The sequence below is a fragment of the Mesocricetus auratus genome, unplaced genomic scaffold (assembly GCF_017639785.1).
Source record: "Mesocricetus auratus isolate SY011 unplaced genomic scaffold, BCM_Maur_2.0 Super-Scaffold_100013, whole genome shotgun sequence".
In the NCBI taxonomy this organism is placed as follows: Eukaryota; Metazoa; Chordata; class Mammalia; order Rodentia; family Cricetidae; genus Mesocricetus; species Mesocricetus auratus.
Window position 1 is genome coordinate 54789052 of NW_024429196.1, and position 23130 is coordinate 54812181.

General features: G+C 44.1%; 1 protein-coding gene across 1 annotated transcript; it reads left to right on the forward strand.

Annotated features, from left to right (window-relative positions):
• The first annotated feature begins 3581 nt into the window (after window positions 1–3581).
• On the forward strand, window positions 3582–21448 carry LOC101843017 (serpin B6-like). Its single transcript, XM_013110579.3, has 7 exons — window positions 3582–3657; window positions 7425–7599; window positions 10057–10209; window positions 12296–12413; window positions 14148–14290; window positions 20508–20663; window positions 20965–21448. Exons 2-7 carry the CDS (start codon window positions 7435–7437, stop codon window positions 21355–21357), a joined length of 1128 nt encoding a protein of 375 aa, XP_012966033.2. The 5' UTR covers window positions 3582–3657; window positions 7425–7434; the 3' UTR covers window positions 21358–21448.
• The last annotated feature ends 1682 nt before the right edge of the window (window positions 21449–23130 follow it).

A 23130-nucleotide genomic window follows, 5' to 3' on the forward strand; every position in this document is an offset into this window, starting at 1 on the left:
CAAAAGGCTGACAGCAAGTTCCTGCAGTGATACAGCTGGAGACCTCCGCCATGAAGTGCTCCTGTATTCTGTTTCATTGACTCCCTACTATTTGAATACCTGGGGCTAACCAATTGCACCACTTGATCTCCTGAAGTCTCTACTGTGTAGAGGATCTGTGCTCCTCTGTGTGGTTGATGGGAAGGTTTTTATTGTAGATATGAGAAAGAGAACAGCCAGAGGTATCCAGAAGAGCCCAGACGGAGAAGAAAATAGTATACTGAACGTGGACACCAGACCTGACCTAGCCACAAAAGAAGCAGGAGCGGAGCAGAGAGGTAGAGAGAGGGAGAGTGCAGGAGAGCAGAGAGGGAGCTGAGGAGAGAGAAAGAAAGAGGAAGACAGAGTGAATGTGTGCATAAGAGAGAACACAGCTGAAAAACCAGGGTTTAGGGAGACTAAGCAAGTAGCTGGGGTGAGGGAAGCTCCTGAGCTGCGGGGAACTTAGGGCAAGGGGGGAGAGAAAAAGAGCTAAGAACATTCAGGATGCCAGCCTGGACTTTGAAATGTGATACTGAGGGAGCCTGGAGGCCAGTGTGCATTTTGGCATACTAATAGGTACCACAGCCATTTGTCCCTGCTGCCTTTTGGAATTTGGGGAAATGAAATTTCCTTTGGACCTGACAGCAATAATATCTTTGGTTCAGCCGGAGTGACTACTGCCTCCTGCTTTTATGTCTTATTTTGGGGTGTCTCTTTGTCAGTTCCTCACACAGATAACTCCACGTTGGCCATAAACAAGGCCAGAGACCATCACTTGCAGGAAGAGCAAGAGGGTCAGTCTAGAAAGCCAGGTCTGTTCTGAAGTATAGGTTCAGCCTCCTCTTGGGGAATAGGGAGGCCTGTAGAGCCCAGGCTCTAGCCCTCTTCCCATGCCCACTCCTTAGACAGCTAGTCAGGGGCGCTTGTGTTACAGAGTATAGAGATGAGATGCCCTGTGGTCAAATGTGAAGTTCTCAGTGAGGGGACCACATTTATTAATATTTGCTTAGAGGCCAGCTGTGTGCTCACTGTGTGATATTAAGCTGGGGAAGAAGCTTGTATGGCTTCCTGTGAGTATGGCTATGGTGGTGAGGCCAGATGGAGACCTCAGACTGCTCAGCCTCTCAGGCAGGAAGATAGAAGCTGAACTGGTCCATCCGCAGATCACTGTCATAGACCACAGTCACAGACCACTGTCGAGAGCAGCAGCTATCAGAGTACAGAGGAAACACAATGTCGGAGAGGTAGGAGATGGGACTGTGTGATCAAGCTGTGCCACTGCACCCTAGTCCCTGTGTGGATCACTGCTTTCATGTTGTGTCTTGCTTTGGGTTACTACCTTTTAGAAAGCATGGTTGGATCCATGTCAGTTGCAGCAACTGAGACAGAATGACTCTGTCCTGTCTGTGTACATGGATACCACATTGTTTCTGGATCACATGCTAATCTTCCCTCAGCTCCATCATGTTATCCCTGCACTTGGGAGATAGAGGCAGGTAAATCAGAGGTTCAAGATCATACCCAGCTACAAAGCACATTCAAGTTATCCTTGACTTCGTGAGTCCCTGTATACACTCACACACACACACACACACACACACACACACACACACACACACAGGTGGGGGATGAGGTGGAAAATGACAGATACAGAGAGAGAGAGAGAGAGAGAGAGAGAGAGAGAGAGAGAGAGAGAGAGAGAGAGAGAAGGAGAGAGACACAGAAGCACAGAGAGACAGAGAAACAGTGAGAGACAGAAATCTGAAAACAAAAGAAAAGCTAAAAAAAAAACCAACTAGCCAAAAAATCCTGAGAAATTATTAGAGAAGATACAGTATTCTATCCTTAATTATTCTGTAAGACTTGTAAGACTGAAAACCATTACTAAGGATTGTCAGGATCAACAATGGGGGTAGTGTGGCAGGAGACAGAGACTGGGGCTCAGTTCACAGTACAGCGTGGAATCTATGGCCGAAGAGCAGTTGTGTGATGGTAGTGAAAAATTACTGGGAGCTAGCAGATATTGAAGGGGGGCTAGTTAGCTAACAAACATTCTTGCAAAACCTAGATTTTACAGGCGGGCAACAATGGGAACAAGAGGCAGTAGATCAGAGTTTGAGGCTATTCTAGTCTATATAATGAGACTTTATTTCAAAACAAAGCAACAAAAATATGGATTTTTACCAGGAAGTACATAGACAAGTTTGGAAGACTGGCTGGAGTTGGAACCAGCAGAGAATCTCCATCAGGTGCCATCCCTATGGAGGGGGATTCCAAACTAACTGAAAGACCCCAGTCTTGGTCATTGTACACCAATTGTCTTTTAGGAATTTAGATCTATTCCAAGATATTTCTCCTTCTGAGGACTCTCTTAATTAGAATGCACATATTGACACCCACTTGGATGACTGTGTAAGGCAACATTGATGGGAGCTTGGCTAGATGTTGAAATGATCTAAAATGTAGACATCAATCAAAATGCACACAAAGGAATTTTCGGAAGCCAGGAAAGGAAGTATGAGAATTCTGCGCAGTATTTTAGAGAGATCACCGTAACATTTTAAATAGCAGCTTGTAGATTTGTGGTGGAGAACGGAGAGGATGCTACCCTTTGATGATAAGTGGGAAATTAGAGCTACACCGAGAATCCTAATAGCCACACGTACGTAGACTATACACACTGTAGTGGTGCAAAGCACAGGCTGGAAGAGTAAGCCAAAAGCAATACGGCTGCAGTGAAAAACGTGGAAAGCCTAAAGGGAGTGGAATATTGGGAGCATTCCTTTATGTTTTCAAACATCAAGAGTGAAATCTCGCAGCTGCGGCGGCAGCCTGGTTTGCTACTGACATTTAGAGGGGTCAGGATGCTGCTAAATATTCTATAAGGTGTGACAGCCTTCACAGCTAGGACACATCTAACTCAAATGTTAGTAAGGTCATTGTGAGGGTGAAGGAGGCAGAAAAGAATCTGAGGTTTCCAGAACTGACCAGTCTTTTAAACCTGGCCAGCATTCTCCCCACCAGGTCATCTTACTCTCGGGGAGAGATAGGAGATGCCAATTCATTGCCATTTATGTGAAATGTCAATCCCTGAGGGCTTGAATAGTTTTGGACACAGCACTGACCACGGTGGCTTCTATTGTTTTTTGTTTTGTTTTGTTTTGGTACATGCTAGGCAGTCATTTGACCTCTTGCCATAATCCTAAAAGTCTCTTCCCACTTTAAAGATTCCTGTCTAAAAATTACTGTCTAATTTGTTCCCATTAAAAGCTTGCACCAGTGGACATCCTCCTAAAAGCTCTGTCCTGTCTTGGTTCAATTCCTTGGTTTTCTGGAGGTTTTATGTATAGTCAGAGCATACTAGGACTATACATAAAATCTAGGACTCCCTGGTCTCACTAGACCCACCTAAAGCTGACAGACTGGAGATTATGAGCAAAGAACAGAGCCATCTCTCTTCACCCTCCTGCTTTTCCTTCTCACCTCGACAGCCCACTGCCAACACATCTGTGGCCTCACCTTCCCCTGGGAACTTCCTGACTCAAACCTCCCTGCCCTGCGGTTATTTGAGGCCAGGGCTCTGGTTCTTCCTCCTCTCAATTCAGCTCACTGTGGGCCTTGAACCTAGGATTCCCGGTAAGCTCTGCTGAGGTCTGGCTGTGGGACAGGGTGCTGGGGGTGCCGGATGTGGATGTGGGGGAACAGGTCTGGAGCCAGGAGTGAACCCTGAGGTCCCTGCTCGTGTTGCTCTGCAGCATGGCAGCCTGGCAGCCACAGAGGTCCTGTGACACCCATCAGAATCCTGGAGGAGTGGGAACCAAGAGGGATCTAGGAATCTGCCCAGGGCAGGAGGATCTGCTACCCTGGTGGCCTCTAATGGGCCACTGTGCTCTAGTTTCAGAGAAGGCTGGGCTGTTCTCAGGTTGCCCAGCCCCTCAGCATGTGTAAACTCACAGGCTTGAGAAAAGTGATACCCTGAGGACAGTTCTAGATTTTTTTATTTTTAGTTAAACTCATGTCGGGAAAATGTTGCAAGATTCAATGTCTGCAGGACTAGGACATAGGCAAAGTTTTGATAAGGTTTCTGTACCAGATGAAATTGTGTGTTCCTTTTCCCTTCTGTCCTCTTTGATGGACCCCAGCCTTGTTCTACTGAACATTTGCTCAAGCCCCCCGACCCCACCCCACTCCACTCCAGCCATAGGCTTGCTATTCCTGTGTCCTGGATCTGTTTTGATAATTAGAAGTATGGAAATCTAGCATTAACGTAGTGTCAGGAAGCTGGGTGAGGTTTGGCTCTTCTGCACTGCTTTCAGAGTGCATGGGAACCAGCTGCTTGTGTTAGCATTGGTTAGGCCTGTGGTGTGGGGGCTGACTAGCAAGTAACTTTTGATTTTAGATCTTAGGAGCAGTGTTGGGTCTCAGCAATAAGCGTGTGGTACAGGACAGGCTAGTGGGAGTATCTGAGTACTACCCCTAGTAACAGCATCCGCCGTGGCTTCTGTCACCACCAGAAAGGAGTGTCTGGTTCACACTTGGCTCCTTAAATCAAGTTCCCTTGCCACCCCACCCCTACCCCTGTCTGCTTCAACAGGACTTAACAGATAGAAACCAATAGCAGATGGAAACTATTCAGGAAGGAGTCATGTATGGTGCCATTGATCCCAGGCTGAGGCAGGAAGATAGGAGTTGGAGATCAGTCTGGGGGGAGGGTACGGTCTACTCAATTCAAACATGGGTAGACTGTTTTTCCTTTTCTTCTTCTCTAAACAGTAAGGTATACAGGCATCACTGATATGGCATTTATAATGTATTGGGTAATGTAGGCTATGGTCAGACAATTTCAGGAGTAAGAAAATATGTTTATTGGTTATATCAAATACTATGCTATTTCTTAATTAATATGTTTTGTATATCATATGCTTGCTTGAGTGGGTACATGTGGGGGAGGGCTTTTTATGTGTACACATGTATGTGAGGCTCAAGGTTGATGTCTGGCATCTTCTTTATTATGCTTTCCCCACTGTATACTTCCAGGCAGGGTCTCTTAGTGAGCATGGGGCTGGCTATCTGGGCTATTCTGGCAGCTAACTTGCTCAGAGGATTCACTGTCTCTTCCTCCAGTGGGTGGGATTACAGAGGATGCTGCATATGCCTTGGTTTTACATGATTCTTGGGATCCAAGCTCCTGTCCTCCTGCTTGAGAGGCAAGCATTTTACCCTCTGACGGTCTGCCCCGACTACTATGCTAATATAAAGGATTGAGCACCTGAGGATTTTGTATCTCCAGATTTCAGCTAATGGTCTTCATATACCAAGGAATGACTATTTAAGTTTATACCAGGTCTATTCCACTCGAAAGCATCCTGCTACAGTTCAGTGAATCATAGCTACCTCATTGCAGAAACAGCAGATGAAATCAGTGCAGAGGTTGGAATCAATAGTTTTTAATATACTGAAATAAGGCAGGTGGTAGTTATGGTTCGTGAAGTTGGCCCACTAGGAAACAAAACCCTGATGGGTGATTCTCAGGTAGGCAAGGTCCCTGACCCCAGAGGTTTCTTGCTACTGCTGCGTATTTGCATGTCTGTCAATACCATTTTCCCCTGGCATCTGGCATACTACCCTTAATGTAATCTTGGAAATATCCTGTTCTACTGGGCATTTTTAACTGTGGATTATTATGAAGATGATTTCTTCCTAAACTGTACTGTTTAACCGAAGCCATGATTTTATATAATAATAGTGTCAGTTTAAATAGGACTTTAATGATTGACTCCTTGTTCTCAGAAAGCCAGGCTTAAACTAACAGAGGAGGAGACCATTTTCAGTCAACAGAGCAAGGTCAGCACAAGAGAGGAGTGAACAGGACATGGACAGGACAGACTTGCAGATGTTTGGAGTGAGCAGGTTGTTGGAAGAAGTTTCACAGTGTCAGTAGACGAGAGAATTGCTCAGAAGGGGCTACAGGTGCAGTCTTTGAGGAACAAGTCCCTCAGAGTCAGGGGTGAATGCAGGACAAGGGAAGGAGAGGAGAGGATCTAGGGTCAACTGTCATCAGACCTTTCAACAGTAAAACTGATGGCTGCAAACAGTTAAGTAAATGCTCCAAGATTCAAATGTAATAATAGCACCCAGTGTATTAGAGACCTTCCCAAAGTCTCTATGGAATGGAAGGACAATGATCATATTGAAAAAACAATAAATCAAATTAACTGACTAGACAGCATATGATATCAGAATGAGGGAGCAAAGCAGGAAGCAGAAAGCTCTTTGGGCCCAGAACAGATGATACTAGTGAAGGGGTATGAGTTGTACAGCATCCAAAATGGAGTCCTGTGGATAATGTGGTCCATGGACACCAGTTGGTGTAACAGATTTGCATAATGAAACAGAAGAACAGTGTGCTGAGCCCAGGTGAATACCTCCAAGTGCTAGTGTGTCTCAGAAGAGTCAAGTGTGAGGGAACTCTCAAGAAGGCCTTTACTGCGTGGTCCATTTGGGTTGTGAAGGGAAGTGTGTGTCTCAGCTTGTTGCTGATGTGCCCAATAGCAGCAGCTGGGTTTTTCACTCAGTTCTCTCTCTCCAGCTTCACTCACAACTCTTGTATTAAACCAGGAGATGAACAGTATTATGTCCCTGAACTAGAGATGTTCAGCATAGCATGTAAGGCCCTTTTGTTGTCACAAAGCCAGAATATTTAAGAGCAAAAGCTCAAGGCAAAGTAACCAGCTTAAAGGTCACTAACTAAAAAGGGACAGTTCTGAGCATCAAGAAAAAAAAACAAAGCCAAAGTACCATTTAGCTGAAATACTTTGTAAAGGTCATGAGTGTGTACATTCAAGGGTTGAGACCTCAATCCATACCTTCAGCACCCGTGTCAATCTGACAACAGCTCTGACAGCCTGTTTGCTCTCTGTGTCTCTCCCCATGCCCTGGAGCTGGTTCCCTTCCTTTGGTGGTAGACACTTGCTTTCCTCTTTTCTTGTTCTACTTGTTCTCACACACTATTCAGGGGAGTCATTGGCAGCCTCTTAGAATGCTAAGGCTATTAGGCTGCAGACACAGGAGTCTGGTCTGTATTTGTGGGTGGTGTCAGAGCAGACAGGCCCTGCTCCTGCAGCCCCATGCTTCCAGCCTCCTCTGCTGCATTTGTAGATTTGCAGGTCGATGCCTCTACTGCTGCCTCTTGTCCTGTCACCTGACTCCTGGCTCTTCCTGTAAGTAATGATTTCTTGTACAGTAGAAAGATAAGGCACTGGCCCTCGGTTAGCCTGTCTGTTCCCAGCAGGGCTGGATCATTTAATGTATGTGACCTTTACCTTTTGTGCTATGTGGGCATTGTTTACTGAGTGAAGATGAGCCTTCGTTTACACGATATTGGTCTTAATTTTTTATTCCAGGCTGGCTATCATGGATCCTCTGCTGGAAGCAAATGGTACCTTTGCCTTAAAACTTTTGAAAATCCTGGGTGAAGACAGCTCAAAAAACGTATTTTTCTCACCCATGAGCATCTCCTCAGCCCTGGCCATGGTCTTCATGGGGGCAAAGGGCAACACTGCAAGCCAGATGATTCAGGTAACCAGCACCGTTTCACAGTACCTAAGTAACATCGACAGTCAGCTGAGCTGGTCCAAATCTCAAAGTGACTGCTCTTGATGAACAGCTGCTGGTGACTTTGGAGTGTAGGTGTATATGGTGGCAAGTGTCTGCTACCCCCTGCTGGGACACTGGTGTGAGCGCCTTGTCCCATTTGTGCTGGTGGGGTAGATATCAGTGTTAATGGCAAGGTTGGAGAACGCCTGGACCAGGAACACCAAAGTTTCAGCACCAAGTCCACTCTTTACCCCATTATCTGTTCTCTGGCTGCTCACGGGCTCAGTCTTCCTCCAAGCAAAGTACGATGGGATGATCCTATCTAGGACCCTGAAGTTTCTTCCCACACTGGGACAAGTGGGGAGTCCAGTAACAGAACCAACTGCGGCTCCTCCTGGGTACAGTGCTTTAGGTGCAGAGGTATGTGAGTCACAGAGACAACCTACCCATAATAACATGGGAAAAGAGTGAGGGATGAGTGCATTGCACACTTTCTTCAGAAATGGGGATGGGGCATGTGTTAATTAGGTACATCTGTGTAACAAACAGTACTGGCTGGGTGGTTTAAATAATACAGTTTTATTTTTAGTGTTCTACAGGCTGAAGTCTAAAACCAAGAGGTTGACATTTTGGTTTTCCATGCTTTTTAGATAACAGCTACTCTTTGCATTCTCACTGTGTGTTTCCTGTTTGCTGTGATCTGACCTCCTGTCTTATCATTGACACTCATCAGATTGGAGTAAAGTTCACCCTTATGACCTCCTTTTTAACTTTACTATTTATTCCCTATCAGCCTAGACAGATACCAAATGTCACAGGGGCAATATCTCATATGTCTTATCACCACAAACAATTACTTCTGCCCATAGACCCTACACCACAGGCCCTGTTCTCCAGACCCCAGAAATCATTACTTCCTTCTCCTTCCTGCCTTGCCAGCTGTTAAGTCTAAAGTCAATACCATGGATTAGACATCTGAATTGCTGTGTGTCTCATCATTTATTTTATTTTATTATTTTGGTTTTACAAGACAGGGTTTCTCTGTATTGTTTTGGAGGTTGTCGGTCCAGCCCAGCCTCGAACTCACAGAGATCTGCCTGCCTCTGCCTCCCGAGTGCTGGGATTAAAGGCATGTGCCACCACCGCCCAGCATTCATCATTTTTTTAGAACAAGCCATCCTGATATGCATTAGTTGGAAACAATGCTGACAATGTTTCTCAGAATCTTGGGTCCCACGAGTTCCTTTGCTGGTTGTGAAACCAGACCACCTGTGGTCACTGACCTATTTTTGCATGGTTGGCAGATCCAGTGAAACTGATCTCATGTCCGAGGTGGCAGCTGTTGGCTAGGGCTTGGTTCTCTTCCAAGTCCCTTTGTGTGGTAGTGCTGACTCCAGAAGTTTCCATGTTGCCAGCAGCAGGCGAGCTTGGTCTTCCTTCCATGAGGTTGGTGGACACAGATATGGCACTGGGTCTTTGTAGGACCAAGCCTGGAATAGTATTACTTCTGAATACTGTTAGCCAGTGTCTTAGTTAGGGTTACCATTGCTATGATAGAACACCATGACCAAGAGTAACTTGGAGAGGAAAGGGTTTATTTCTGCTCACAGTTCCACATAAGAGTTCATTATCAAAAACAGGAACTCACAGAGGACAGGAACCTGGAGGCAGAAGTTGGTGCAGAGACCATGGAGGAGTGCTGCTCACTGGCTTGCTATACATGACTTGTCAAACCAGCTTGCTTATACAACCGGGGACCACTAGCCCAGGGATGGCACTACCTACAATACCCTTTCACATAAATCGCTAAGAAAATGCCCTACAAGCTTGCCTACAGCCCAACTTTATGGAAGCATTTCTTTTGAGACAGAGTTTCTCTGTGCTGCCCTGGCTGTCCTGGAACTCACTCTATAGATCAGACTGGCCTCAAACTCTTAGAGAGCCACCTTCCTCTGCCTCCCAAGTGCTGGGATTAAAGGTATACCCCATCACTGCCTAGTTTGGAGACATTTTCTTAACTGAGTTATCTCCTTTCCGGTGTCTTTACCTGTGTCAAGCTGACATAAAACTATCTATCACAGCCAGGCAGTGGCAGAGCCTGCCCAGCCCCCCAAGGGCAGAGGAAAGACCACGAGGTCTAAGGTTAGGAGCTGTCTGCTTTGAGCTAGTGGAGATTGGGTTGGAGCCATGGTTTTAATCAGATAATAGGTACTAAGCATGAAGAGCTAAGGGTTTTGGAGGTCTATTTCTGCTCAGTCCCGGACTGACATGGTCACAGAAAGGACACTACAGAGGGAACTTTCAAAACAACTTTGTCTTTTTAGGCAATTATTTGAGTGGCAGCAGGGATCTGTAAAACTCTGAGGATGAGCTTATTGTTGGCCCATTTCCTAAAGCTTTACTTACTGGAATTCTGTTTTTAATCTGTTTTGATTTCAGGCACTCTCTTTGGATAAATGCAGCAGCAATGGAGGTGGCAATGTCCACCAGGGCTTCCAGTCACTTCTCACCGAAGTGAACAAGACTGGCACACAGTACCTGCTCAGAACAGCCAACAGGCTCTTTGGTGAAAAGACTCTTGATATTCTAGCAGTAAGTCTTTCCAGTTCTCATGAAGCAAAGTGAGAGAGGAATTATGTGATACAGCACGGAGTGTGTAAGCTGGAAGTTCTCCCAACTATGTGGGTACTAGTGCAATTCTTGTATCTGTCCATGTGCACTTGTATTGTTTTGAATTGTACAGAATACAAATTAAGTCAGCAAAGCATGAGCCCTCCTCAACCTGTTTCCCAGTCTCCATGTCACCCAGGATAAGAGGGTATATAGAGTTGATATTTATCTTCCTGCAAATACAGAAATTTATTTGTGACTATTTTCCCTGCATACAGCTATTAGAACATACATATTGTTTCACAATTTGTTTCTTTCATTCTTTGTCTTTATGATGTACTACAGTTTATTGTGTCATTATTTATTATTACTCCACTATTACTTTATTGATATTATTGATGCTGGAGTTGGAACCATGGCCTCACACGTGGTAAACATACATGCACGCAAACACTGAGTCATATCCGTGGGTCTACTCACTATATTAGTCATCCTCTGATGTATGGGTCCGGGATATACATGTCTCGTGGCATGGAAAACTATTTTCCCATGAGGGGATTCAAACTTGAACCCTTTCTGGAGCATTACCATCTGTATGTTATTAAATAGGAATTTGCACATAGTTTTCTTGCTCCCAGATGTATTTGTGGAAAGAAGAAAGTGAAGCTTTGAGATTGTAATGTATATTGTTAATTGTTCTCCCACTGGACCTACAAAGACCCTCTGAGGCAAAGTCATAGCTGTCTCCCTTTTACACCAAAGGAGAATTGTGACGTTATATTACAGAACTAATTTCCTGAAAAAAAAATGAAATATGTAGCCATGAGCTGTTTGAAACAAAGACTAGGAATCATTCTTTATATGGTGTCAACATAATGGTATTTAAAGCTCATTTTTACTGCATCATTTCTGTTCTAACATGGAAGATTGTGGGCCATCATTAACATTGCTGCCATCTCATAGAATGTGTCAGCAATATAGTTTGAACATTTTTTGTTTTTGTTTTGTTTTGGTTTTTGTTTTCCTTTTTTGTGCTGCTGGAGATCAAGCCCAGGTCCTTGTGCATGCTAGGCCAGTCTTCCAACCACCAAACTATTCTCAGTCCTGACTGCTGTTTTGTAAGTTGCTCACATCTGAAGCTGGGTCACTGAGTGTGGTAACTGTTGTGATTTAAGAAAAGCAGCGTGCCAGAGAAAGATGCCATGCAAAGGGGCATTTCAAGCAGAGGGGTTTTTTAAATTAGGGAAAGGGATCATAAAAAGGGGAAAGAGGAAGGGAGAGATCAGCCTCAGGATAGGAGCAGCAGGAGAGAGGAAAGAGGGGGCAGAGAGACAGAGACAGAGAGACAGAGAGAGAGACAGAGACAGAGAGACAGAGAGACAGAGACAGAGACAGAGAGACAGAGAGACAGAGACAGAGACAGAGAGGAGAGAAAGAAAGACAGAGAGAGGAGGATGTCCTTCTAAAAGGGAGCATAGTGAATAGGCACTGGTGGTTCTGTTAGTGGCAGCAGCTGAGGGTGTATCCTATCGGGATCCCACAGGCAGGCCATTACAGATACTTGAATACTAACAGTAACCGCTAGGTACATGTAGCTATTCACAATCCAATTTATCAGTTAAAGTAAAATAAATTTGTCTTCTCACTTCACCTGGCAGTTTGTGGCCATAAGAATAGTGCAAATTTATACTTCTCACAGGAAGCTGTGTAGAAGGCTAGTACAAAGTGACTTCACATGTCCTGTGTTCCCTGTGACACTCTGCAGAGCCACTGCAGCTCTTGTGGGGCTGTCAATCTGCATATGTTACAATTACTGCACCTGAGAATCTTCCCAGTAGTCATAGCTACTGCCTGGAGGACTTTCTGTTTGTGACATTTTAAGACCACCCTCTCACCTTGCTCAAAAACTAAAATTCAAGAGTTGAATACATAGTTTATTTTTTATTTACCTCATTTTCAACAGTAAGAGCATCTGTCCATCATTGAATTCTTGCTTTTGGGCATCAAGGAAGGAGGCTGTTGGTGCTAATCACATTCGAGGCTGTGTAATCACGTTGTTCTGTCTCAGTCTTTTAAAGATTCCTGCCACAAGTTCTACGAAGCAGAGATGGAGCAATTGGACTTTAAGGGTGAAACAGAGCAGTCCCGACAGCACATCAACACCTGGGTCACCAAGAAGACAGAAGGTGAAGGCAGCGTCCTTCTGTTCTGTTTGTTTTCAGAGCTGGGATTTGAATCCAGTGCTCTGAGCATGCTGAGTAGGCTCTCTATTACTGAGTTATCTCCTAGTCACTGTCAGCCAGTTTGTCTACTTTTAATAGTATTATTATCCTCTCATTCAGAAGAACACCAACTCTGAAGGGGAATGTCTCCTCATTTTTTAAGGTGATTGTCTTAGTTAGGGTTTCTATTGCTGTGAATATGAGCATGGCAACCCTTATAAAGGAAAACACGTAATTGGGGTGGCTTGCTTACAGTTCAGAGGTTTAGTTCATTATCATTATGGTGGAAAGCAAGACAGTCATGGTGCTAGAGCTGAGAGTCCTTATGTCTAGCTCCAAAGGCAACAGGAAGTAGACTGTCTTACCAAGTAGCTTGAGCATAGAAGACCTCAAATCCCACCACCAAAGTGACATACTTCCTCTAACAAGGCCATACCTCCCATTTGCCACTCCCTTTGGGGGCCATTGTTTTTTAAACTGCCACATTGATATTTCCTTTTTATTTTATGGTTTTTCCATGCTAGAAAACAACTCCAGGGCTTTGTACATGTCAGGAATCACTGCAGCTGTAAGCTGAGGCTTATGCTTGTAAGGAACACTGTATAGCTGCTCATCTACTTTTTAAAATCTAGTTTTAAAAACCTGACACAGAAAATTATGCATATGTGTGTGCCTCTGTGTTATCAACACATATAATCTTCTTCAGATGGGGGTTAATATATTTATTGATACAAATATGATTATGTGTATGTGTGTGCATGTGCAGGTCCACCTGTGTGCTCATGTATAGGTACATGTATGTTTCTGTATATATATAGTAGCCAGAGGACATTGGCTGTTATTTCTCAGGCACTGTCCATCTGGCCCTCATTTCATTTTGTTTTAAGACAAGGTCTCTCATTGGACTGGAACTCACCAAATAGGCTTTCCACTATCCATCTGAGTCTACCTCCAAAGTGTTGAGGTTACAAACATGCATGATCACATCTACTTGCTTATATTTGTTTGTTTACTTGAGTTCTTGGAATTGAACTCAGATCTTTGTACTTGCAAAAGCACACACTTTAGTGACTGAGCAATCTCCTTAGCCCTAGTTTTTAAATTTGAGCTTATATACAAACCATTTTTAAAGATTTACTTTTTAGTTATGTTTATGTACATGACTGTGTGTCTGTCTGAGTATGTTTGTCTGTGGGGATCGGAAGAGGGTATCAGTTTCGCTGTAGTTGGAGTCCCAGATATTTGGGAGTCCCTTGACATGGAAGCAGGGTCTTTTGCTAGAGCAGTGTGCCCTTTTAACATCTTAACCCCTGAGTCATTTTTCTAGCACCCTCCTCATTTTTTCAAAAGTCCTTTTCTAAGTTTAAGACATCAGCTGTCTCTTTCTAGCTCACCTGTTAAGGATTCACACTGAAGTTCTAGCATTAACTCAGACATTTTTTTGTATCTACTGGAACAATGATGGTTTTATTTCCTGAACATTTTCTCTTGTTTAACTTTTCCTTCTTCTCATAACTTTTGAAGAATGTCCCTTCTTCTTTGTGGTGTTGGTTGTGTTGATTTAAGGACAAATACTTGACGTATATTTAAGGGACAGTGAAATCCCTTAAATGTGTCCTTGGCCATTCAAGCAGGTGGCCCCTCTGCATGCATCAGCCAACTTTCTTAGCTAACTGGCTTTTTAATTTTTCCTTTCAGATAAAATTACAGAGTTGCTGATTCCAGGTGCAGTGAATTCAGACACTCTGCTGGTCCTGGTGAATGCCATCTACTTCAAAGGAAACTGGGAGAAACAGTTTAACAAAGAAGACACCCAGGAGATGCCTTTCAAAGTCACCATGGTGAGTGTTGAAGGTCCCCTGTTTACACTGGCCTGGAAAACACACAAGAAGACTGCCTCATGCATCCTGTGCTTCATATGGCTTTGGGTAGCTTGGTAAGGACTCCCTGGAAACCTTTGGGACTTTTCTCTCATCCTTTTCATCCCGTGTGGTACCACAGATCCTGCTTGCTCCTCAGTTTCTCTTCAGGACCTTGCTACTATGAATTGTTATGCCAGCATTGTTGTCTGCACAAATCTATGGCACTGTTCTCTGTTTACTTTAGTTGAGTTTTTGGTGTTTCTCAATTTTTGAGATCAAGTTCAAAATCTATACATGGTGTATAAGGCTCTTTGGGCCCCTGGATCTACCCACCATTCCTAATTCCCTTTATTTCCAGTGCTGTCCTCCTTAAAACTCCATCCATTATATACACTCGTTCTCCAAGCTGTCACCACACTCCTTGCTGGTCTACAAGACAACACAGTAGTCAACTGCTTTTGCCATCCTGCTGTAAAAACAATGAGGGAGACAATTGTTTTATAGTGGCTGGCTTATGATTAGTGCTCAGTACATACCAAATCAGTGAGTGAAATTCAGTTTGGGTTTGATGGAGAAGGTACAGATTTTTGCTTACAACAAGAAAACAAAGGCATGTATATGCAGGATAGACTTAACAACATCCACCTTGGAAGATATCACTTGATGATGGATCTCCTTTGTTGTTCTACTATCCTATCTGCATAGGACCTTAACTTTTTAACATATACTTAAAATTTTATTACATATGCATGAGTGTTTTGCCTGCATGCGTGTGTGTGCATTTGCCTTGGGCCCATTGTGGTCAGAAAGGATCCACTGGGGGCCCTAAAATGGATGGTTGTGAGCTAGCATATGGTTTTGGGGACTAAAAGTAGGTCCTCTGCAAGAGCAGCAAGTGCTCTTGGCTGGTGAGCCATCTCTCCATTCCAAGCTGGTCTCCTCATCATGCTCACACTGTGGGTTGGACCTTAATGTGATATGAACACGGAAAAGGACAGAGGGAGGAAGGATATCAGGAAGCCTCACCTTTGAGCTCCTGCCCTTTCATCCAGAGAGAAATCTTCCTAATACATTGTGTTCTATTTTCATTTCTTATCTCTTCAGTAGAGAAAGATGTGGCTGTGGGGTTGACTGCAACCCATATGTGTATGCTGCTGGTCTGTTGAATATTTTTTTCTTATTTTGGAATGAGTGAGTTTATTAAGTATGTCCAGCTAAAGTAAAAGAATAAAAAACAAGCAATAGACATAGATGGATGAATGGATGCATAGATGGATGGCTACCGTCAAATCAGGAATTCAAAACATCATGTATAAATTGATTGGGAAAGGCCCATTAGATACAACAGTCAGCTGGTATTCCCAAGAGAGAAAGCCCCAGGTAGAGCAGAGTATATGCTCTGATGAGGCCCCAAATAAAAGAACAAGAAACAGACAGGGAACATCAGCAAACCCAGAACTTACAGACACTCTACAAAGCAATGAGGATGGCCATGGGACAGCCAGCCAGAGCTCCCCACTGAACAAATAGAGTCCCAAATAGAACAGAATGTGCCCTCTATGAGGCTTTAAAGTGAAAGATTGAATAACAACAGCTGGACACAACACCATCAAATTGGGGCTTACAGCATCCAGTAGGAACCTACTGGAGAGTTGAGCCCCAATTGAGCTTTCTCTCCCTGACTGAGGTTCCCATGATGGAACTTGCAACTTTCCTTTCCCACTGTAGGTACTTTTACATCATGGAATAGCCACTAAAAACATGTTGGAAAAGGCTTACCTTTTAATTGTTCTCAAGGATACAGTGTTTATACTCTTGGACTTTTTTGCACTTCCTGTCAGAGTTGGGAGGAGAGAGACAGCTGATCCTAGACAAGGAGCCTAGGAGAACACTTGATATAGACACGTTTGATATGGAAACATGTGTGGAGGGGAGAGACAACCTCCCTTCCAGAGACAGTGGCTCAGGAAGCTCAACAGCATGTGGCAATTACCAGCTTAATGGACTTGTAATAGCGGGGGTAAAACCACAAGACTGTGCTGATACAGACTTTTACCTGTATTCCACATTGCCAAGTGGACAGGATTATAGACACAAATCTGTGAATCACTAAATTACTAAGATTGGGCCTTTTTATATTACATGATTGGATGCTTTGGGTACTGGAGAAATTGCCTAAGGCAGAGATCAACACCTTGTGGGTTATAGCCAAAAGCCAGCCCAGGCCCATTTTCCCAGACAGAGTTTCTTTAGGATTTAGGACGCACTCCTGCTTGTTATTGACAGATGTTGCAGCAGCAGACCAGTGCAGTTGTGACAGAAAGAATGTGGGCTACAGGATCAAGAATCCAAACACTCTGGTAAAGTGTCCAGGTTGCAGGCCAAGGACATGATTGAAGAGACAAGGAAGCTTCTTGGCTCAGGGCTGGTTCAGGCAGACATGACCTGGGGTAGACAGAACATGACAACAGAAATGTCCTTCATGTGCTCCACTTGATTCAGAATGTGCCAGAGATGTGGCTGTGAAGAGCCTTTTGCCGTGTTGGTCACAGGGCATTCAATAAATTCCACAGTCGTTTCCAGCATTAAACCATAAGAGCGGTCAGAAACCGAGAAAGATAGTTAGAGGTACAGTTGATTCTGGCTAAGGCTGGACTGGCAACAACTATAGTTTTGTTTTGTTTTCTAGTAAGGTGTTCGTTTTGCCTGGCCTCAATATTGCTGCTCGCTAGTTTGTCACCAATGTAGTCAGCAGGTCTGAATCGAGAGCCCGCTGTGTCCCAGGCATTAACTGGCTGAGTGTGCCCACACACATGAATTCTTTTTCCTGGGGCAGAGCAGTAAGAGACAAACATAGGTAAGAACACTGCGGTTAGTGTAAGGGCTCCAGAGACATACAATGGAGCTAGTAGGATGCTGTGCTTGCTGTTTACCAGCTTGCTTCCCCAGCTTGCTCAGACCACTTTCGTATAGACTCCAGGTCCACCAACCCAGGGATGGATCCACCCACAATGATCTGTCCCCTCCCCCATTGATGACTAATTTAAAAAAATGCCTAATAGCCAGATCCTATGGAGGCATTTCCTCAATTGAGGCTTTTTCTTATCTGATGCCTCTAGTTTGTGTCAAGTTGACCTCAAACTAGCTAGTACAGAGTGTGGTCATGGATGAAAGATGGCAAGGAAGCCTTCACTGGGAAGAAGGGGTGTGAGCAGCCACCAGGACATAAGGATCTCAGGTCCCATGCTCTGAGGACCAGTTTGTTAGGAAGAAGAGAAAGTAGTTTGCTATAAAGCCACAGACTGCCCCATGACTATGGTGGAACAGTGAAGCGAGGGTGGTACAGGGGAGGGACAACGGGAGCAGGAAAGCTCCTGTTGTGGTTCTAGGTTGTTGTAGGTTATCAGCTTTTGCTCCCACTAGAGTAGTGGTTCTCAACCTTCCCAATGCTACAACCCTTTAATACAGTTCCCCATGTTGTGGTTGAAAAGTTTCATACCCCAGTATTAAGTCTCTCTGCTGATACAATAAATCAGATCAGGCCAAATTAATAATGTAGGTTTAATGAGCAAAGCATTCCCGGGTGGTTCCAGGGGAAGAGGAGAAGTCACAAGGAGAACCACATGGAAGGTCTGGGAACCGAGTCTTAAATAGCCTATAGGTGTGGTCTTGAGTATCTCAGGGGGAGGAGCTGCTGATGGTGGGCTTTTGCCCTTGCTGTGGGGTCAGTCAACGGGACCCTAGGGGAGGGAATGAGAATGGGGGGGAGACAAGGCAGGATTCTGATCAAGCCTCGTTTATTAAAAGTACCAACAGAGCTTAAGTAGGGCAGGTAGAGAAGGGCAGGGAAGCAGAAGTTCTCCTTGGCAGAATATGTTCCAAGTACACAAATCTGCAGCTGGAGGAGTCTGAACTACAGGCCAGGAGGCAGAAGGGTGGGAGAGCCTGGACTGCAGACCTTGAAAATATGCTGTACAGGAAGATAAGCAGACACAGAGAAATAGAAACTTAATTAAGTGTTAGCATCTAAAAATACAGTAGGAATATTAAAATGGCTTTTATTATGCTATCCTTAATTAGGGTCCTCCACAGGCTTTCTTAGGGTCAGGGTCTGGAATGAGAGGAATGGGGTTGGGTGGAGCTTCCCACCATCGGTAACTACCAACCATATGATTTTTTGTTGCTATTTCATAACTGTAATTTTGCTACTGTTATGAATCACAGTGTAAATATCTAATATGTAGGATTTCTGGTCTGTGACCACTGTGGGGTAGCAACCCAGAGCTTGATAACTACTGCACTAGAGTATTGCCTTGCTGGGATGCTGAACCATTGCATTGTGCTGGGACCTCTGGCTACTGTGCTGAGGTCAGTGACAAGGATCATCACAGTACCCCAGGGCTGCACTGATGGAAGTGGAGGCTTAAAAAGAAGTCATATTTTGATCATATTTCAAAGGGATAGATGATATAATATGGTAATGAGGCAGATGCAGGGTATGAGAAAAGAATGATATCTGCATATCAGACATTCACATTATAATGTCAGATGTTCTTTGTTGTGTGAGATGATCAAAGAAAGAAGGTTACTCTAAGACAAACTTTAGACCTCGGCAGCAGGGAGGAACAGCCTCTGATGTATTGAACCTCAAACAGCCGTTCAAAGGCATATTTATTGATGGTTACACAAAGTTGATTTTGTCATAAACAAGTTCTTCATACCAAAGTCCCTGATCTAATCTATATGTTTTTCTGAAGGAAAGCATCACACCCCTGCCCCTTTAGTCTTTATTGTGTACTGTCTGCAGTGCCCAATAATCCAAGAGCTCCATTCCAGGTGTGCCAGGATGGTCTGTGACTAAAGTCATGCAAAGGCTGTAAAGCTGCTTTAGACAAACAACTCTATAAATCACAGAAAACAATCACTGTTTTCCACCATAATTTCCTCAAGGTCAAAGTACTTCTACAAAACAACACTTCATTCCGACATTAACCTTAGAATCAGTGAAAAATAACTATTCTGTTGTAGTGTTTACATTTGATACAATTACTCTGCTAGATCCCTACAACAAACAGGTTTTGTTTACTAGAAGGAGTATGAGGGCCAGTGTGGTAGTTTAAATAAGAGTGGCCTCCACAGACTCATACTTGAATATTTTGGGAGTGTCACTAAGAGGTGTGACCTTGTTGGAATAGGTGTGGACTTGACAGAGGAAGTGTGTCACTGTGGGGTTTCAAATACGCAAAAATACCGCAGTCAGGCCCAGTGGCTCTCTCTCTTCCTGTTGCCTGATGATCCAGATATAGAACTCTCCCCTTCTTCTACAGCACCATGTCTGCCTGCATACCTGCATGCTTCCTTTCATGATGATAGTGGACTATACTTCTAAACCTGTAAGACCCAAAACTGTATTCCTTTATAAGAGTTGCTGTGGTCATGGTGTCTCTTCACAGAAATAGAACACTGACTAAGACAGACAATAGTTGTAAGTGGATCAATTTGCCAAGGAAGGTATGGAGTTCATGGTTACATCTTAAGCTAGGGCTTTCTTTCTAAGTGAAAAACTCAAACAGGAAATAAAATGTATGCTTAGAGTCTTGGGGAGAAATCTGGGTTAAAACAGTGAATTTGGAAATTATGTTTAACGTCATGAGAATAAATGAGATTGTCAGTAGACAAGATTGTTGGCCCAGGACATCACACTTGTTTGGGGAAGGGGCCTGTCAACTCTCTGACACTGTATGGAGATAATCAACGTAAGAAGAGAAAAGGTTCATCTGACTCATTTTTAGGGATTCCAGATCCTGATGAGATGAATCCAGGGATTTAGGCCTATTATAGGGGTTCTGACTGGTGATGGTGGGATCAGGTGGGGAGCAAAATGGTTCATCTCAAGGCCAGAAAATGAAAGAAAGGAAAAAGAGGCCAGGGTCCTGCAATCCCTTTCAAGGGCACATCCCAATGACCTACACATCCCCTACCAGGCCCCACATCTTAAAGACTCTACTCCCTCCCAAAACTCTACTCTGAGGACCAAGCCGTAAAAAGTAGGCCTTTAAGGCACATGTAAGTTCTAAATTACTCCAGAGGTTGAGGGGCTGATGGAATGTTTTGGAAGTTTAGTCAGAGTTCTGCTCTGTTGTCCAAAGTATCCATTGTGTCTTGTTTTGACTTGACATTTATCCATCCTTCACAGAATGAGGAGAAACCTGTGCAAATGATGTTTAAGAAGTCTACTGTTAAGATGACCTACGTGGAAGAGATATCCACCACAATTCTGTTGCTTCCCTATGTCGGCAATGAGCTGAACATGGTCATCATGCTTCCAGATAAACACATTGACTTGAGAATGGTAAGGATCATGAGATCTTCATGGAGCTGTGAGAGAAAAATTGAGTGGCATTTGAGTTTCTTCTGGGGCAGCCTTCCTAGGCTCCCATGATCTTGTTCTTATCTCCCATTCATTTGTGAGGTTGGGGTAGAACCCAGGACCTAGAGCATGCTTGACAAACACTCACCACCGAGATGCACCCTAGCCCCTCCCAGCTGCCATATTACCCTACATTCACACATCCCTCAGTAGTTAGAGCCTCCACATAATCTCAAGTGCCCTGTGTGACAATATTGTTATGAAGTCTTGAACTCTCTTCTAGGTGGAAAAGGAGATAACTTATGAAAAATTCACAGAGTGGACGAGGCTGGATAAGATGGATGAAGAGGAGGTGGAGGTTTTCCTCCCACGGTTTAAACTGGAAGAGAATTATGACATGAAGAATGTCCTATGCAAGCTGGGCATGACTGATGCCTTTGAGGACAGGGCAGACTTTTCGGGAATGTCTTCCAGGCAAGGCTTGTGTCTGTCTAAGGTTGTGCACAAGTCCTTTGTGGAGGTCAACGAGGAGGGCACAGAGGCTGCGGCTGCCACCACCAATGTAGTTTTTAAGTGTATGTCCCCCTACTTCTGTGCCGACCACCCCTTCCTTTTCTTCATCCAGCACTGCAAGACCAAGGGGATTGTGTTCTGTGGCCGGTTCTCCTCCCCTTGAGAAAGGGTGCTCCTGTGTCAGCCCACGGCCTTGGCCCAGACCCTCTCCCGCGATCCATGATTTGTCTGTGGATTAATAAATGTTGAGACAAGCCTGTGCTTTGTGGCACACATCTGTAAATCCAGCACTTAGCTGATAAAGTTGAAACAATCTGAATTCAAGCAAGGTCAGCCTTAGCAAATTCTAAACAAGCCCGGTCTGCACTAGACCATTTAAAAAACGAAACCAAAACAAATCCAAATGAAATGAAAAGGGAACACCTAGAATCTGGACCCTTTATTTTAAAAAAAAAAAAGTGATTAGTTCAGGGTTCTGAAAGCTGCAGAACATAGTTGGGGCTTCTGTACCGCTCTAGTGATGCCCCTGGCATGTGACTAACAAGTCATTCTCACAGCACTAACCCAGTCCCTTTACACCTACATTAATCCTTCCCTAAACCATGACATTTGTGACCAAGGTGATTTTACTACCACATGGGAGACTACACCTCAGCCTGTGTACCCTCAGGATAAACAATATCCAAGTCAGCACCTTTCATCCTCTCTGTAGTAGTCCTGTGTTTTAATTATGTTTTTTGGTTAGTTAGATATTTATTTTTTCAGTACTGGATATTTACCATGGGACCTTACACATACTAGGCATGTGCTCAACACTTAACTATCTACAACCCCCTTTAAAAATGTTTTCTTTCCTTGAGAAAGGGTCTCACTGAGTTCCCCAGGCTGGCCTTAAACTCTTTCTGTAGTACATCTTAAATTTAAGACCTTTCTACCTCAGCCCCATGTGTAGCTAGGATGACAGGTGTTTGCCACCATGTCTAATGTTTTGGTATTTTGTAAAACATTTGGGACAAGGGGATTCTGGGTAGAGTGACTAGTTTACAAGGCAATTCAACTTCAGGGAATGCCTTTGAGATCTACAAGCCTGAGGTCCACTCCCCAAGGCTTTCTAACAGTCCCCAATAGTCTTCTGATGTACTTGGTTGAGCACTCAGGCCTGAGGAAGGAGGGCAGCCCCAAGCACCTGCTGCCCAAGCTTGAGGCAGCCTTCAGTTGTAACTCTACTCCTATCTGGTGTTTTGTTTGTTTGTATGTTTTTTCTTTTTTTTACTTCTACCACCCCCCACATTTAGAGGATTCCTGGCACATAAGCTAATTGGTGCTAAGTTAACTACCTGGCAGCAGACCCTTCCTCTTGTCCCACCCCACACGCTGCACTCAGGTCTAAAAAAATTCTGTAGCAGCAAGGGATTCCCTTTGTTCCAGAGGACTGAAGGCTTTTTCCGTTTAGAACCCCATCACACACACACACACACACACACACACACAACACACACACACACACATACACACACACCACTATCTTTCTGTGTATGTGTGTGTGCCTCTGATGTAATGCTAATTACTCCCCTATAAACCTCTCAAATGAAGGATGACCTGTTCCATTGCTTTCGTTTGAACCTACAAATATCCCTTCAACCCTCACCTTGAAATTATATAACAGCCAAACTATATTGCATATGTCTTCTTGGCTCCCACTCTTCAGGTATTTGCATCTGGGACACAGGGCAAATTTTGCAGTCAAATTGAAACTGCATTTAAATTCTCACAAGGACTCTGAGTGTGGTAATCCGGCACAAACCACCTAGACTGTGCAGAGAAACACTTTAACTCCTTACTGCTATTGTTTGGATATGGACTGTTCCTCAAGGGCCCATGTGTTAAAGATTTAGTCTCAAACAAGGCTCCTGTGGGAGGTATTAAAACATTTAGG